This window comes from Mercenaria mercenaria, chromosome 4, assembly GCF_021730395.1.
Source record: "Mercenaria mercenaria strain notata chromosome 4, MADL_Memer_1, whole genome shotgun sequence".
NCBI classification, from domain to species: Eukaryota; Metazoa; Mollusca; class Bivalvia; order Venerida; family Veneridae; genus Mercenaria; species Mercenaria mercenaria.
Genome location: NC_069364.1, coordinates 44,071,904 through 44,089,185, shown reverse-complemented (window position 1 = coordinate 44,089,185; position 17,282 = coordinate 44,071,904). Strand labels below are relative to the sequence as shown.

At 36.3% G+C, this 17,282-nt stretch overlaps 1 protein-coding gene across 1 annotated transcript; it reads left to right on the top strand.

The window, feature by feature from the left end:
* The first annotated feature begins 455 nt into the window (after positions 1-455).
* On the top strand, positions 456-13,032 carry LOC123551589 (cornifelin homolog). Its single transcript, XM_045340634.2, has 4 exons — positions 456-609; positions 4,315-4,459; positions 10,639-10,778; positions 11,505-13,032. Exons 2-4 carry the CDS (start codon positions 4,336-4,338, stop codon positions 11,595-11,597), a joined length of 357 nt encoding a protein of 118 aa, XP_045196569.2. The 5' UTR covers positions 456-609; positions 4,315-4,335; the 3' UTR covers positions 11,598-13,032.
* The last annotated feature ends 4,250 nt before the right edge of the window (positions 13,033-17,282 follow it).

Genomic DNA, 17,282 nt, shown 5'->3' with positions numbered 1-17,282 from the left:
ATTCCCATCTGCACCTATAACCAGTGAAAGAATCTGATAAGTTTAAAGAACACTTTATTTGATTATCTAAAATTGTTCAATCCATCAATTCAATACAAATCAAAATATGACTTAATTTTTACCGACTGTAGACTCGAAGAATAATTAACTATGCGTCTACGCACTCAGAAATTATTCCACAGGACGTATTATCTCAACGTGGTCACACTCACGTCACGTCGACTTACTGATTTGTACTATGGACACGTCATGAAATAGTTGTTCCTTTTATCATTCGGGGTTTTTTTTATTTTTCATATTAGAGACATGACAGAATCGGAATGATATGTAAAAGAACTATTTTTGATATATCTAAACACAATATATAGGTTATACTCACTCGTGCTACGCCCTCTCGAAATTATTCCGCAGGCGTATAACCTCTTCATCGTGCTTAAATATATTAAAGCATGGTTCTGCTATAGATCTATATCATTTCTTAAGAAAACACACACTAGTCCCTGTGGAATATTGATTTTCATCGTTTAACAACTTAAGTATTTACTACCAACTTGCGCAGTACTAATACAGAGAACGTGGAGTGGAAGTTCATACACGGAATTTTTGCATGTAAGTATAACTTTTTTTTGTATTAACGTCTAGAAAAGTTTTTACACAATCTAAGCAAATAATTTATTAACCCGTTGTTATTGGTGCGAATTTTAGACTTCAGCAGGAGTTATTTTCTTTTCAATAAGTCTTATATTTCTCGTAAGTTAATTTCATCAATCATACAGAAAACTCCTACAATTTTATTAATGTTGACCAAACCTTAAACATATCGTGTTTATCAAAGATTCTAGTAAAAATAAAATTGTCACCACTTAAAGACGACATAAAGCTAAACTTTTGATAGTTTTTGGCAAGACCTTAGAGCCTGTCTACAATAGAATTTAGTGAGAATAAAGTTTTCATTATTAAAAAAAAAAAAAAAAAAAAAAAAACACACAAAAAAAAAACATTAAAATATCTTTATGGTTTGCCCTTAAAAGATAGTGTTTAGATATACCTTGTATGTTGTAATAAAAAACGTTAAGATAGCTTTATAGTATAATATTAGTTACACTACTTTGAAAATACGTACATTCCTCAACTGTTTGTTTGACAAGAATTGATTTGAGGGGTTGGGGAGGTATTCTCAAGATGGATTCAACCAAAACTGTTGATCATCAATTGGTTTGCCTCATACTCGACCGGGCCCGACTCCCCATATTATTAATGCCACTTTTAGTAAACTCTATCTTTTAATGTATTCGAAAATTAACAAAAAAAAACTTTCGATACAGTTCGCTATAAACATGACATGTACCCACCCGACTCACGACATTAAATAAGAGATGTGGGGAGGGGGGAGTTCAACAACTGAAAAAAAAGGATAAAATTAGATGTTCTTATAGAATGTCACTGACTCTCCTACGCATTCCATTTTGATATTGTTTATTGTTTTTCCCACTTGAAAGTTGAGATTGTATCAAGTGACTTCCGAAATGCACTATTTTTGCATCGTTAACTCCTTAACATGAGATGGTATACGAGATATGAGCCGCGCCATGAGAAAACCAACATAGTGGCTTTGCGACCAGCATGGATCCAGACCAGCCTGCGCATCCGCGCAGTCTGGTCAGGATCCATGCTGTTCGCTAACGGTTTCTCTAATTGCAATAGGCTTTGCAAGCGACCTGCATGGATCCTGACCAGACTGCGCGGATGCGCAGGCTGGTCTGGATCCATGCAGGCCGCAAAGCCACTATGTTGGTTTTCTCATGGCGCGGCTCATATATAAAGTGATTTTAAACAGCATCATTGTACTTCTGTTGGTATGAAAAGTCAGCAGATTTATGGTATGCAAACGTAAATTACACAAACTGTAAGAACAATCTTATAAATATTCAGTGCAAGTTCCCATTTCATTAAACTTTTTTAATGTATCATCCGCAATATTTTCTGTGCCGTGACACTACTTTTCATATACGATACTTTTTCTTTGAATTAAAGACGGCAACGATCAAAATTAGCTAGGCGTTTATTGATACTAATTTGAGCCGCACCATGAGGAAACCAGCATAGTGCATTTGCGACCAGCATGGATCCAGACCAGCCTGCGCATCCGCGCAGTCTGGTCATGAACCATACTGTTCGCTAACGGTTTCTATAGGCTTTGAAAGAACAGCAATTGATCCTGACCAGACTGCGCGGATGTGCAGGCTGGTCTGGATCCATGGTCGCAAATGCACTATGTTGGTTTTCTCATGGCGCGGCTCAATTGTAATTTAGCGATCTTCTAATGAAGGCCACAAAACAAGAAAAAAGATCTTACGGCATATTCGTCACACAGTACGATTTTCAGTTTTCGCTGGACAAAAAAGACTTTATGTGATATATCGTTCATATTATACTTAATAAATATTAAGACACCTCGGTCGATGGCCATACCTGTACGAAAAAATGAACTGTTTTGCAGCTGTAAAATGTCTGTAAATGAACTGTGTTTTGAAATTACAGCTGTAAAAGACCTGTAAGTGTAAAATGACCAGAAATACAGTTGAAATTTACAGGTGTAAAACATGCAGTTCTCAAAAAATACAGCTGTAAAAAAATACAGTTGAAAGTTACAGCTGTAAAATGTTCATGTCTCAAAATTACAGCTGTAACTTTTTTGGAGGGAAACATGAGTACTGTCAGCCATCTTTAATTAAATTTGGCGGGATATAACTGAAGTTCACAAAGAAACCACATTTTCTAAAATATTGGATTTTTAACCATTATTGAGTAAGTGCAACTGTATTATTGTTTAATGTAGTTATAAAAGGACATATATATGTACATGCATATTGACACTATATTTGAAGCTGATAAGTTTAAGTGATTTAATTACAAAATTGTCATATGTTTTCATGACAAAGAAAGAAAACAAGATCTGAGGCACAGTATCCACTTTGACTATCCTACTCTTGAATTTTGCAAATGCTATACTGTAAACATATTTCATTACTGTTTTTATTTACTTACAACATCATTTATTTTGGCATTTTTTGTAGTAATTGCTACCTTTTCTAGAAAATAACAATTCATCCTAAAACTTTTTGCACCCCTGCTTTCGTCCCTTAAAATAATGTCTTCTTTTTCAACACCTGTAATATTTCTACAGCTGTAACTTTGAGGCATTTTACAGCTGTAACTATTTCATTTTTACAGCTGTAACGTTTTCATTTTACAGCTGTAAGATTTTTTTACAGCTCTATCTCATTTGCATAATTCGAACTGTTTTACAGTCGTTTGACAGCTGTAAATTAAAATCTACAGCTGTAAAATCAATGTTGATAATGAAACCTACAGGTGTAAATGAAATAATCATGACTGTAATTTTGAACAAAAATACAGGCCTTTTACAGCTGTAAAATTTCATACAGGTATATCTCGAGAAAGCGTGCGGGACATAGCAACAATATCTAAGGGGCCGCACTGAGACATTAACCAAAATGAATTATACCGCATTGACTCAGGCCACATTTGCTTGAACCAAGTCTGAAAAAGAAGAAAAGTATTCCTTTATCGCTCATATAAATCTTTTTCTTGATTGCGTACTTCACCAAGTTCACCGTGACAAATTGGTAGTAGAGTTATTTATCGGTCATATTTTATTTGAAGAATGGTATAAAATAAATTTCTAAATTTAGAATATCCGTCCTTGATAAATGTATCGAGATTACAGATATGAACTGACAGAAAATAGGCAATAGAGTAATAGAATAAGTACAACAGAAAACATTCAAGCGAATACACTCACTTGATTTGGGTTTAACGTAGTTTTCAAAAGTATTTCACTAAGTTTCCTGGATTTTGCAACAATTCTGACTTGTTCAGGAGTACATGACAACTTCCGCAAATGAATGTATAAAAAGGCTAATTGCACCATCCATTTTCCAAATCGGTACGGAGAGCATTCGCACGCGGGAACCAAACCGAAGTTTTAATAAACAGTCTTGTTTCTTGTGTTCTTCCTGACGAAAAAAAAATACACATGTATGTGAAAGCTGTATTATAAAATGAGCCGTGCCATGAGAAAACCAACATAGTGGGTTTGCGACCAGCATCCGCGCAGTCTGGTCAGGATCCATAATGTTCGCTTTCAAAGCCTACTGCAATTAGTATAGAGAAACTGTTACCGAACAGCACGGATGCGCAGGTTGGTTTGGATCCATGCTGGTCGCTAAGCCACTATGTTGGTTTTTTCATGGCGCGGCTCAAATGATAATTTTTTGCTTGTTTTTACAGAATTAAAACGTTCTTCACATCATGGCATCAACAACCGTTATGATTGCTCAGCCGGTGTCCGGGAGACAAATGCTGATAGGGTCCGTGCAGGGGCACAGGGACTGGGATTCCGGTCTTCTGTCTTGTTGCACCGACTGCAAGTCGCGTAAGTACAAACACACTTCTATATCTCGAACCATGTTTAAGCCGATAAACGTTCCGATAGCTCCCATGCTGGCCACATGGGACTAGGTACAAAGGGACTGGGATACTTCAGATAACTCGAACTCTCTTTCCGATCGAGTCGACATGTGGTAAGCTTACCATCTCGATCCCCGGGAATAAATGTCAGGGACATTGGAAGTGAGCTACTGGTCGATTTTCATGCCCTACTGACTGAAAATGCATAATGATGATCTCGTATCTAATATTGGTGATAGGATAAGCGCAAAGATCCTTGTGCAGGGATTTCGGACCTGTTTCTCGTTGTAAGTCGTGCGGTCAATGCTCGAACTCGATTTAAGCTATAAACAGCCGTGACTGACAGGCTTATGTATCAGATCAATGTGATAGCTCGCTAAGGGAGCAGTGCCTGAGTATGGGTGTAGGGATTTTGTTTTTCATTAACTGCAAATAATGTTTCCATCTTGAAACATTCAGTAATAAAAACGTTCAAGTGAGTATAGTTTATGGACTTTCTTCTCTAGAAGTAGGTTTAGGCACTTGAGAATTCCCTTTTTGGTGTTTATACGGAGTTGTAACAATAGTATATACTTAGATTTATACGCTCCACTTGAACATAGGCAACTTCATATATAAAGAGCTGCTTTAAAGGCACATGCCTAGATTGACATCACAATACCATTTTTAATACCATTTTTAAATGAATACTATGGGAGCGATGGTCTAGTGGTTAAGATGCCGGCCGCTCAACCCGGAGGATCGTGTGTTCGAGCCACAATGGGTTCACGACCACATTCTCCTATGACACGAGTACTTGTTTTCCAGAAAGCGGACACGAGAGTGGTTCAAATAAGTTTGAAGCTTTCATTATAATCGGGCTAAAATAAATAAGTATAAACTAAATAAATACAAATATAAAATACCGATCTTATAGATGATATAGATTAACACCTCAATGCCATTTTTAAACAGATAATGGCCTATATATAATTTTAAAAAAAACGCTTTGTAAGTATTGTTTGAAAACGATATTTCAAGTATGTATGTTCTAATTTTCTTCTGTTTTTTTTTTTTTTTTATTTATTTATTTTATTGCACGACTAACATACTGGAGAGAAACTCTTCATAATGTAAAAATGTCGCGAGTATTTTCATAAATAAATATTTCCTAGAACGAACAAATATTCGCGTTGGTTTTAATTCAATATTTTGAAAGAAACCCAACTGATATAGTTTTTACTGACCTGACCCTTTACCTGAGATGTTTATGAATATATATCAATGGTCTTTATGGCTTTGAAGCGTCATATGATAAAGCAATATATATACGTGGGTCATCATTCTGAAATGGTTGAACATCATACGTATATCAATTCAGTAATTCTTAACATATTGGCAAAATAGGAAGTTTAATGAATCGAAAATTATGGTATGTTTGTAATTTTTTTTTTTTTTTTTTTAAAGATAGTGGCAATTAGGGTTGTACAGGTACTTTGCCGTATTCAAGCAGACATTACTCATTTTAATATAACTACACATATTCCACCAATATAATTATGAAAACTGTTTGCAAAATAAAAAAAAATGCGAAAGATTAAAATCGCATGATAATTATACCTTGTAATTACAAAAAGAAAATACCCGTAATTCAAAACGCAATTACAGCCTTATCAGTGTTATAAACGTCCGTGTTATTTTAACCTTCCTTATTTAGAGGTAATCGGCAAGTTTTATTACAGGTCCAATAAAAAGGATTTATGCGTGATGCATACAACATTTTATTACCTCTATTAACTATCATTCAATAGGATTACATTATAGAAATTGGTTTCATGTAAAATTATCTTGAATTGAACATGTACAATAAATTATGAAAGTAAGTTAATCACGACGACATTTATGAAACTGAAAAGATCATGAAACCAGGTAAAATTTTCACGAAAACAACAAAAACATTCTTGTACACAAAAATACTCTGGACATATGTTCCACCTTTAATTTGATCAAGGCGGACCTTGAATTTATTTACTAAAATTTATTAAGTAAAATATATACAAAAAATTCTAAATTTTACCTTTTTGTACTGTAACTGAGTAGAAAAATAGCGACAGTTTGCATTTGTGATCCAATGGCCGATAGAAAAGCTATCTCTTTTAATGTTTAATTGACATAATTGACACTGATATTTAAATGTGTATGAAATAAGGTGAGAACAACAACATAAGAAGAAATGCGCATCTCTTTCTTTTTAGAACCGAAACATTAATTGCAATATTTAATTGCATTTCTTATATTGTTAATTTGTGATATTAACACAAAATGAATTACTCGCGAAGTAAATTACATTAAATGATTAAATCATTACTTTAACCTTTTGATCACAATACCGCATGTTCACGCGGCATAATAATATCGTCTGCTTATGACGCTACAACAACAACTTCGCGCTGAAGTTAATTTTTCTTCCAAATTAGTGGAAATAAACCGTCTGAGAACGAATCAAATTTTTATTTCACAAAAATGAAATAAATATCAATCAAAAGATAAATTCAATGAGAGTAGGAAATATTTTGCACCTAAGCTTTCATATCAATGGTTTTGTACAAAAAAAATGCTTTGAAGAAATGCATGTATGAGATTTTTGTACATTTTATATGGAAAAAAGAAGGGAAAAAATGACGAAATGATGGAATTAAACTTCATGTGAAGAACGAATAAAGAATTAAGATAAAATTTAATTTAAAAAAACCTTTTGATGAATCAAATGTTGAACTTTGGTAATATTTTTGCACCTAAGGTTTCTTATTTTTAGTAATTTTGTTATTAAGTAAAATGTGTACATGCCCTTCTTATTTCTATATAGAAAATCTGACCGCTATCGATTAGTGGCCGGAGGAATATTCTTCGGTATGGTCATGAATATTAAAACTTTGTAGCGGCTTATTAATAAGATAAAGTTATTGATTGTGGTCACAAAGTTACCCGGTGGGAACACAACAACACATGAACAAGACGGTCATTGTGGCCTTATATCGCTGCCCTGTGTACCATTGGTCTTTGAGACTAAATTTAAGGAAACCGGGTTCAAACAGAAGCTGGTAGAAAAAAAATCTTGATGATCAAAAGTTATCCATTGTAACATAATTTCATATCACAGGTTGTCTATTAAACCAAAACAAAGTATACACAAAGAACTTTAAAACAGGCCAGATATTCATCCGGAATATTTGATCCAAGAATATTTTCGTCAGAAAACAGAAGAATAAAAGTACCGATTTTAATTACGCAAAGTACACGAGTAACACGTGCACAGGTGATAAGTATTATTATTGATTGGAAAACTTGCAATTACATTATTCTCTACCTATAGTTGTCATATGACATTGTTCTTGGTGACCAGGAAAAGTTGCATTAATATCCGGTAAAACATGTGATTTCTTGAATATTAGTAAGTTGTTTTTATACGCCCTTCTCTGGGGTGGGGGAGCAGTCGGCGTCCAAAGTATGCCCGCTCTCTAAGTCAAACCAGTTTAACAGTTTCATCTGATCTTCACCAAACTTGCTGACAATGTTTGTGGGCATAATATCTCGGTCAAGAACCATAACCACCCAAATCGCCCCATGCACTCTTGGATTATGTCCTTTGAATTAGGCAAAGTTCGATGACGGGCGTATTTGTTGACAGTCTGACACTCTTGTTTCTTGTTAATTTGACATACTGACTTAGTTTTGACCAGATTTAAGCGTAAATCAGATAGAAAAGTCAGGCGCTCAGAATGTTCTTTTTTTTTTACTATAATTTGACCTAGTGGAATAATTTTAACCGCAGATGACCCTGCTTCGGACGACCTAGATTTTTAAACAACTTTCGTATAGATTAGATATTAAGTTGTTGGATTTAGACGCACACCTATAAAGATTAGATCATACGACAATTTTTCTAGCTTTTGAAGATCCCAGGTGCCTGTCCAGGCATTATTTTAGTCTTAGGCGGGCACCTTGGTAGAACCGCTGACCTTCCATAAGCTCTTGACATGAAAATTCTACACCCAAATCGAGGTAATAACATGGTCTATAGTCTGCTATGATTAAACCATGTGACCTATTTTTAACCAAGATGACCCGGTTACGTAAATAACGACAAACAAGTTTCATGTAGATCAGGTAGAAAATATGGCTTCTGGAGTGTCTACAGCAATTTGCTGTTCTCCGATCTAGTGACATAATTTTTGACTTTAACTTTTAACTTTCAGACTTGAACTAGATTTAATGAAGTTTAACCTTTTGGAAACGTTCATGTAAATGGAGTAAAATGTGACCTCTGGATTGATTACAAGGGATTTCTATGATTTGACCCAATGAAAAGTTTTTTACCTCAATACGGCCAAGTTTTGGACTTGACCTAGATTTCATAAAGTCTTAGAGAAAAAGAATGACATGACTAAGAGTGTTGAATGGCTTTTTCTATAATTGGCCTAGTTTTTCTTTACTCCAGATTACCGAGTCTCAAACCAAATCTAGATTCCACGAAGCAGTCTGATCATTCTTTATGAAAACTGGTTAAATAAATGGCCTGTACGATGTCAATGGTTTTCCATCATCTGACCTAGTATCCTAGTTGTTTTTACCCAAGTATCTTGTAAAAAATTGTAACCTTAAGAAGGTTAATATCAAGACGTTGTCGCATCATCGGTCTGTTAGGGTTTAACGCTCTTTTGTTGTTCTGTAATGGAGGCTATTTTTAGGTCATGTACAAATGTACCAGTATTGGCTCGTTTAAAGATATCCAGTGCCCACCTTTCACTTAAATAATTATCTTTAGCTATTTACTCCAAATATAGTAAACCATCTTCAGATGTATTTAGAATTACTAGATATGTAAATGAGTTGTGTAGTTGAAACTGTTCAGTTGATCAAATACCCCTCGATATCGATAGAAATAACGAATTAATATAATGCACTCATTGAATTCTGCAAAAAGTTAAGTTTAGGATTATCATTTATAATATTATCTAGTTTTGCTGAGCTGTTTATCTGTACGGTCCCTTAGAGCCGCCAACATTAAATCTATGCACGTATTGAGTGTAAAATATACTGAATAAATAGTTTAATGTAAGTTTTATAGTGCACATTCAATGCGTGCGTGCGTACACTCAATCCGAGAGATTTAATGCCGAAACCCACCCCCCACCCACACACACATCCCCCTTACAGCCTTAAAAATACTACTCATATATATGTAGGAATGCTACGTCCTCCGGAGTCTGTTATCGTGTTTTCGTTACAAAATGGCTGAAAACGGCGGAAGACAATTCATAATGTCTTTGTTTAAAATGTGGCTGCCAGATTTTCCGTTATGTACATAAAATACATTAATTTCTTGTAAAATCCTATATCTGATAATTACTTTCTTTAACATTTGTCCAAGGTTTGAATATTGCTGAACATACTAGAACGTTTTATCGAATCTATTGTTTTTATTACCTCCCTTTATTGCTCTAACTATAACAGTTCATGCGCGGTATTAAAAGTACTGCTTTTTTAACCATGTTATTACGCATAGCATGTATATAGAAAGTTGTTTTAATCTGTTTTTAAAATAAGAATCTAAGACATTACTCACTTTTAAGAGGACACGGCAAAATGATAGAACTTCTGGGCAAACAGTACATTAACTACGCAGATGACCTATTTATAGTCTACATTTTTTAAATTTCCTGTTTTCTCTGAAAGACATGAATCACTAAAGTATCATACATAAATATATACGGTGAAGATAAAGTAGAACTATTTTTTAACTTAAATTAGGTCATAGGGTGACTTCAAGCTTTTGTTGGTGGTGAAATACCCGCAGGTGCCCATGGACCAGGTTAGCATCATGTACCGACCTTACGCTAGCCAGTCAGATGACTTCTTCACATGTATTTTTTTTTACATTCAGTCGAGGCTGCGAAGTAACATCGATGAGGGACACGCAATTCGAAGCCAACGACCTTACCCTCTCGGCCCCTATGTAGATTATTGGTATATAAAGTAATAAATAACCGAAAAGATGAGAGAACGTGAAGGTGAGATTTCGGGCAGTTGTGCTTATACTTTGGACAACCAAATAATAAACGCAGTTTTGCCCCTTTCAACAAATGTTTATTTTTCTATTTCCAGTAATAATGACTTATTGCTGTCTGCCATGTGCCCTGTGTAATATAGCAGCTCGTGTTGGTGAATGTAGTTGTATGCCATGGTTCGTACCGGGTGCTCTGGTTGCCCTGAGGACCCGAATCCGAACCCTAGGCGGAATACAGGTAAATGATTTCATCATTTTGTCTTAACTTGCTTTCTTTAGCTTAATATCAGATGATTTTTGTGAACTAACAGTCTGCATTGAAGGAAAAACACCAAAATCAGTATGTCCTTCATGCGAGGCGCATTTGGGACACGAGAATGTTTCAAATCACTGGCCAGTAGGTTAAGCGGTCGAAACCTAGTCTTATAGACGGTTTTTATATGTCCCTCAACCACTGCTGCAATTCATTATTATTAGATTGTGCATACGATTTTCATGTTGAATATTACGGCGCCATTTTCGCCATTTTATGTACACCTGGTAAAATTACATTTGCACAAAAAACCGCATCAGAGCCTTTGGAAAACATTGTCATGATGTATACCAGAATCATGCACTGAAACACATATTAATTAGATGAATTCTGGCCAGTTTTAACTTAAATTTAAAAAAATACATGTGTCGGCCTTTTATTTCAAAATTATTTATTATCTAATTAATACCGTTAGAAAACAAACATAGTGCATCTACGACCAGCATGGATCCAGACCAGACTGCGCATCCATGCTGTTCGCCTTCAAACCCTAAAGCAATTAGAGAAACCGTTAGCGAACAGTATGGAATCATGCTGGTCGCAAATGCACTATGTTGGTTTTCTCATGGTGCCGCTCATATCTTCACGATTTGCTATAAAGTAATACTGTTCAAGACTTTAGTGTAGAATTGATACTATGTATGTTTTCAGGGCTCAATCTGTGGTGACTGTGTGGCAATGTCATTCTGTGGACTTTGTGCTATTTGCCAGATGCAGAGAGAACTGGACGCCATGGGTCTCTAAAAGTTTTAGCTGAAAGAGTGCGCGCGCACAGTGTGTCAGAAGAATGCGCGCGCATAGTTCCAACTGTGTTTTTAGAACATATGCAGAATTACAATTGTATTTTTCAATTATAATTGATGCCTTTGGTACGCTGACCGAAAACTGCGGCTTTTCACATAATTTTTAGAAGGCTTGTACCGCACACCACCATTTCTTACAAAAATGAGAAAATAACATATTTTTTTTATTTAAATATTTTCTTCAAGTGCCTTTAACTGATAACGTTTATATTTCTGGTTATGTTTGGGAAACACCAATGTTTCCACTACGAACAATATAGGGAAAGCTAGAATCACACTGCCTGGAAGGCCTTGCGGATGAGTTCCGGATAGCATCCGTAAAGCATCGGTAGAACTCAGGGTAAAATAACTCATTCGTAAATCATCTGGTATATCCGCTCAGAAATCGGGGACATCCGGAGGCAAGGGTGCAAAGTTTTGAACATGCTCAACATTTTGCCACGGATAATATATCCGTAAGAAATCCGTAATTAATCCGTAACAGTTCTGAAAACATCGTAACATATCTTAAAAGGTCGTAACAATCTGGAAGACAATCACTGTGGTCAAAATGTACGAGATTTTACAGTTTTATTCCGTTTTCTAATAAGATTAATTTAGGTTCTGTTACGACACTGCATTAGACAAAACCTATTTTTTTCTTACATGTGCATCCTAAGCAATCCGGGGATGGGAATCCGGAACTCATCCGCAAGCCTATCCAGGGCAGGGTGATTATAGCTGAAAGAAAAATGATTTGAAGAATAAGTTATTTAAAAAAAAATACATTTCTTTCATCAACCTTTCTGTGATAAGTCATTGTATAATAATTCATGCACTTTAAAGCCATATTTTTCGTATTCATATAGTTATAACTGATATACAATGTATGTTATTTTAAGTATCACGAATGCTTTACTGTGAATGAGTTAATTTTAAAGTGTGACGCTACTAAAACCTTTTATTTGTACATGTTTCAAACATAAGAGGGACATATATCTGAGAACTTCAATTTTAAGAATATCAATTATATCTCGTTGCTGGTATGGAAATATAGAATAGGCTAATTACAATTTTGTTAAACCTTTACCATGAACAAAAAATTATTTGGTTTCACATACACATGTAAGATCAAAACGTCTTCCACTGGCCAGCACTAGATTTTAAATTTTCAAGAGTGGGAACGTTTTTTAAACTTTATATACCTATTACCCTTCTTAAACATACTGAGCCTATTTTTCATGTTACTTTAGATGTTCAGTGTTTTACATATGGGATTTTTACATTTACTTTTTTACTTCTTTTTGTATGCCTTTTTTATAACTTCTGAAGATGTATAATTTGTCGTTTTGTATGTTAAGCTGCTTTTAAGTTATGAATAAAGTCTCTTTTCCTAAGTGTTTCTATATTCTGTGTTAACCCTTATCATGCTGGACACGGCTGAGTCTGTCTTTGTGACCAGTGCAGATCATGACCAGCCTACATATCTGTGCAGTCTGATTATGATCTTTACTGTTCGCCATTCAGTCAGTATCTATTTGGTAAGCACCCCTTTTAACAGTTAATGTTGCTGTCCAAATTGAAAGGTGGGCAAGTTCATTATAGAAATTTAGCAGGGTAAGGGTTAGTAAATTCAGCATGTTGACAAAATTATCATGAGGTTCAAAGTATTACTGTCACAGTCACTGCTCTTTCTTGGTTGACAATATTATCCTACGGTTAAAAATATTACTGTCACTGTCACTGCTCTTTCTTGGTTAACAATATTACCCTACGGTTGAAGTATTACTGTCACAGTCACTGCTCTTTCTTAGTTGACAATATCACCCTACGGTTGAAAGTATTACTGTCACAGTCACTGCTCTTTCTTTGTTGACAATATCACCCTACGGTTAAAGTATTACTGTCACAGTCACTGCTCTTTCTTGGTTGACAATATCACCCTACGGTTGAAAGTATTACTGTCACAGTCACTGCTCTTTCTTGGTTGACAATATCACCCTATGGTTGAAAGTATTACTGTCACAGTCACTGCTCTTTCCCCGTTGAAAATATCACCCTACGGTTGAAAGTATTACTGTCACCGTCACTGCTCTTTCTTGGTTGACAATATCACCCTATGGTTGAAAGTATTATTATAATTATAAGTGTCACAGTCACTGCTCTTTCTCAGTTGACAATGTTGCCCTAAGGCTGGTTGCATTGCTCTTACAGTCACTGTTCATTCTTGGTTGACAATGTTACCGTAAGGTTGATAGTACAACCGTCGGTTGACAGTATAATAACTGTCACAGTCACTGCACTTTCATGGTTGACAATGTTATCTTAAGGCTGGTAGCTTTACTGATATAGTCACTGTTCTTTCTTGGTTGACAATGATACCGAAAGGTTGATAGTGTAACTGTCACAGCCACTGGTCTTTTTTGGTTAACAATGTTCCCGCTAGGTTGACAGTATAACTGTCACAGTCACTGCTCTTACTTGGTTAACAATTTTGTCCTAAGGCTAGTAGCATTACTGTCACAACCAAGTCACTGCCCTTTCATGGTTGACAATGTTATCCTAATGCTGAAGGCATTACTTTCACAATCACTGCTCTTTCTTGGATGACAATATCACCCTACGGTTGAAAGTATTACTGTCACCGTCACTGCTCTTTCTTGGTTGATAATATCACCCTACGGTTGAAAGTATTACTGTCACAGTCACTGCTCTTTCTCTGTTGACAATATCACCGTACGGTTGAAAGTATTACTGTCACCGTCACTGACAATATCACCCTACGGTTGAAAGTATTACTGTCACCGTCACTGCTCTTTCTTGGTTGACAAATCACCCTACGGTTGAAAGTATTACTGTCGCAGTCACTGCTCTTTCTCGGTTGACAATATTACCCTACGATTGAAAGTATTACTGTCGCAGTCACAGCTCTTTCTCGTTTGACAATATCACCCTACGATTGAAAGTACAATGTATTACTGTCAAAGTCACTGCTCTTTTTTGGTTGACAATATCACCCTACGGTTGAAAGTATTACTGTCGCAGTCACTGCTATTTCTTGGTTGACAATATCACCCTAGGGTTGAAAGTATTACTGTCACAGTCACTGCTCTTTCTTGGTTGACAATATCACCCTACGGTTGAAAGTATTACTGTCACAGTCACTGCTCTTTCTTGGTTGACAATATCACCCTACGGTTGAAAGTATTACTGTCACAGTCACTGCTCTTTCTTGGTTGACAATATCACCCTACGGTTGAAAGTATTACTGTCACAGTCACTGCTCTTTCTTGGTTGACAATATCACCCTACGGTTGAAAGTATTACTGTCGCAGTCACTGCTCTTTCTTGGTTGACAAAATCACCCTACGGTTGAAAGTATTACTGTCACAGTCACTGCTCTTTCTTGGTTGACAATATCACCCTACGGTTGAAAGTATTACTGTCGCAGTCACTGCTCTTTCTTGGTTGACAATATCACCCTATGGTTGAAAGTATTACTGTCGCAGTCACTGCTCTTTGTTGACAATATCACCCTATGGTTGAAAGTATTACTGTCGCAGTCACTGCTCTTTCTCGGTTGATAATATCACCCTATGGTTGAAAGTATTACTGTCGCAGTCACTGCTCTTTGTTGACAATATCACCCTATGGTTGAAAGTATTACTGTCACAGTCACTGCTCTTTCTTGGTTGACAATATCACCCTATGGTTGAAAGTATTACTGTCACAGTCACTGCTATTTGTTGACAATATCACCCTATGGTTGAAAGTATTACTGTCACAGTCACTGCTCTTTCTTGGTTGACAATATCACCCTACGGTTGAAAGTATTACTGTCGCAGTCACTGCTCTTTCTCGGTTGACAATATCACCCTACGGTTGAAAGTATTACTGTCACCGTCACTGCTCTTTCTTGGTTGACAATATCACCCTACGGTTGAAAGCATTACTGTCGCAGTCACTGCTCTTTCTAGGTTGACAATATCACCCTACGGTTGAAAGTATCACTGTCACAGTCACTGCTCTTTCTTGGTTGATAATATCACCCTACGGTTGAAAGTATTACTGTCGCAGTCACTGCTCTTTCTCGGTTGACAATATCACCCTAGGGTTGGTAGTATAACTGTCACAGTCACTGCTGTTTCATGGTTAACAATGTTACCATAAGGCTGAAAGCATTACTGTCACATCTGCTACTGTTTCTTGGTTGAAAATGTTACCATTTTGTTGATAGTATTACCGTCACAGCCACTGCTCTTTCTTGTTTGACAATGTTACCGCTAGGCTGATAGTATAACCGTCACAGCCACTGCTCTTTCTTGTTTGACAATGCTACCGCTAGGTTGATAGAATAACTGTCAAAGTCACTGCTCTTTATTGTTTGACAATGTTACCGCTACGTTGATAGCATAACTGTCACATTCACTGCTCTTTCATGGTTGACAATGATATCCTAAGACTGGTGGCAGTACTGTCACATTCACTGCTCTTTCTAGTTTGACAATGTTACCGCTAGATTGATAGTATAACTCTCACAGTCACTTTCTTTCTTGGTTGACAATGCTACCATAAGGCTGAAACCATAACTGTCACAGACACTGCTCTTTCTTGGTTGACAATGTTACCGTAAGACTGGTAGCATAACTATCACAGTCACCGCTCTTTCTTGGTTGACAATTTATTTATTTAGCTTGTTGGGTTTAACGTCGCATCGACACAATTATAGGTCCTATGGCGACTTTCCAGCTTTTATGGTGGAGGAAGACCCCAGGTGACCCTCTGTGCATTATTTCATTACGAGCGGGCACCTGGGTAGAACCACCAACCTTCCGTAAACAAGCTGGATGGCTTCTTCACATGAAGAATTCAACGCCCCGAGTGAGGCTCGAACCCACATCGATGAGGAGCAAGTGATTTCAAGTCAGCGACCTAAACCACTCGGCCATGGTTGACAATATTATCCTAAGGTTGAAAGTAAAATTGTCACAGACACTGTTCTTTCCTGGTTGACAATGTTACCATATAAGGTTGAAAGTATTACAGTCACAGTCACTGCTCTTTCTTGATTGACAATGTTACCGTAAGGTTGACAGTATTACTGTCACAATCACTGTTCTTTCTTGGTTGAAAATGTTACCGTAAGGTTGATAGTATAACTGCCAAAGTCACTGCTCTTTCCCAGGTTTTGGTTAACAGTAACATTACCAATCAACAATCAACGCAAAATGAAGCAATGTGGAAAAGTTATCAATAATGGAAATTTGCAATAGTTTTGCCTGTACTTCTAAAATACAAGTCAGTTTCAAAAACCTTGGGCTGAGCTTACAAATTTTTACCTAAATTATTAGGAGTATTTCACCTCAAGCTATACAACAACTTCTGATGGAATAATAGTCTGCACGTCAGTAAGTCTTGGCTCTTTGGATCAAACTGCCGAACTATAACGATAAGGGGTCCCGATTGACGTAAGAAATCTGCATTTGTGGGGCTCGGACCTAAAATGGTCAGAGGTATGTGCTACTTGAAGATGCAGTCATTTCTGCAATATTTTCTTTAAGAAGCAGCGTAGCAGTAATATGAAGGTACCTTGATTTCAGAGCGCAACCGTACACAAAGAAGAAGCAGGAATGTTTTAGTTCATGTA

Bases quoted from the DNA above. Each gene is read 5' to 3' on its own strand.
- LOC123551589 (XM_045340634.2), top strand. From the start codon at position 4,336: ATGGCATCAACAACCGTTATGATTGCTCAGCCGGTGTCCGGGAGACAA. The intron at 4,460-10,638 runs GTAAGTACAAAC...TTCTATTTCCAG, and splicing joins TTGCACCGACTGCAAGTCGC to TAATAATGACTTATTGCTGT. The intron at 10,779-11,504 runs GTAAATGATTTC...GTATGTTTTCAG, and splicing joins GAACCCTAGGCGGAATACAG to GGCTCAATCTGTGGTGACTG.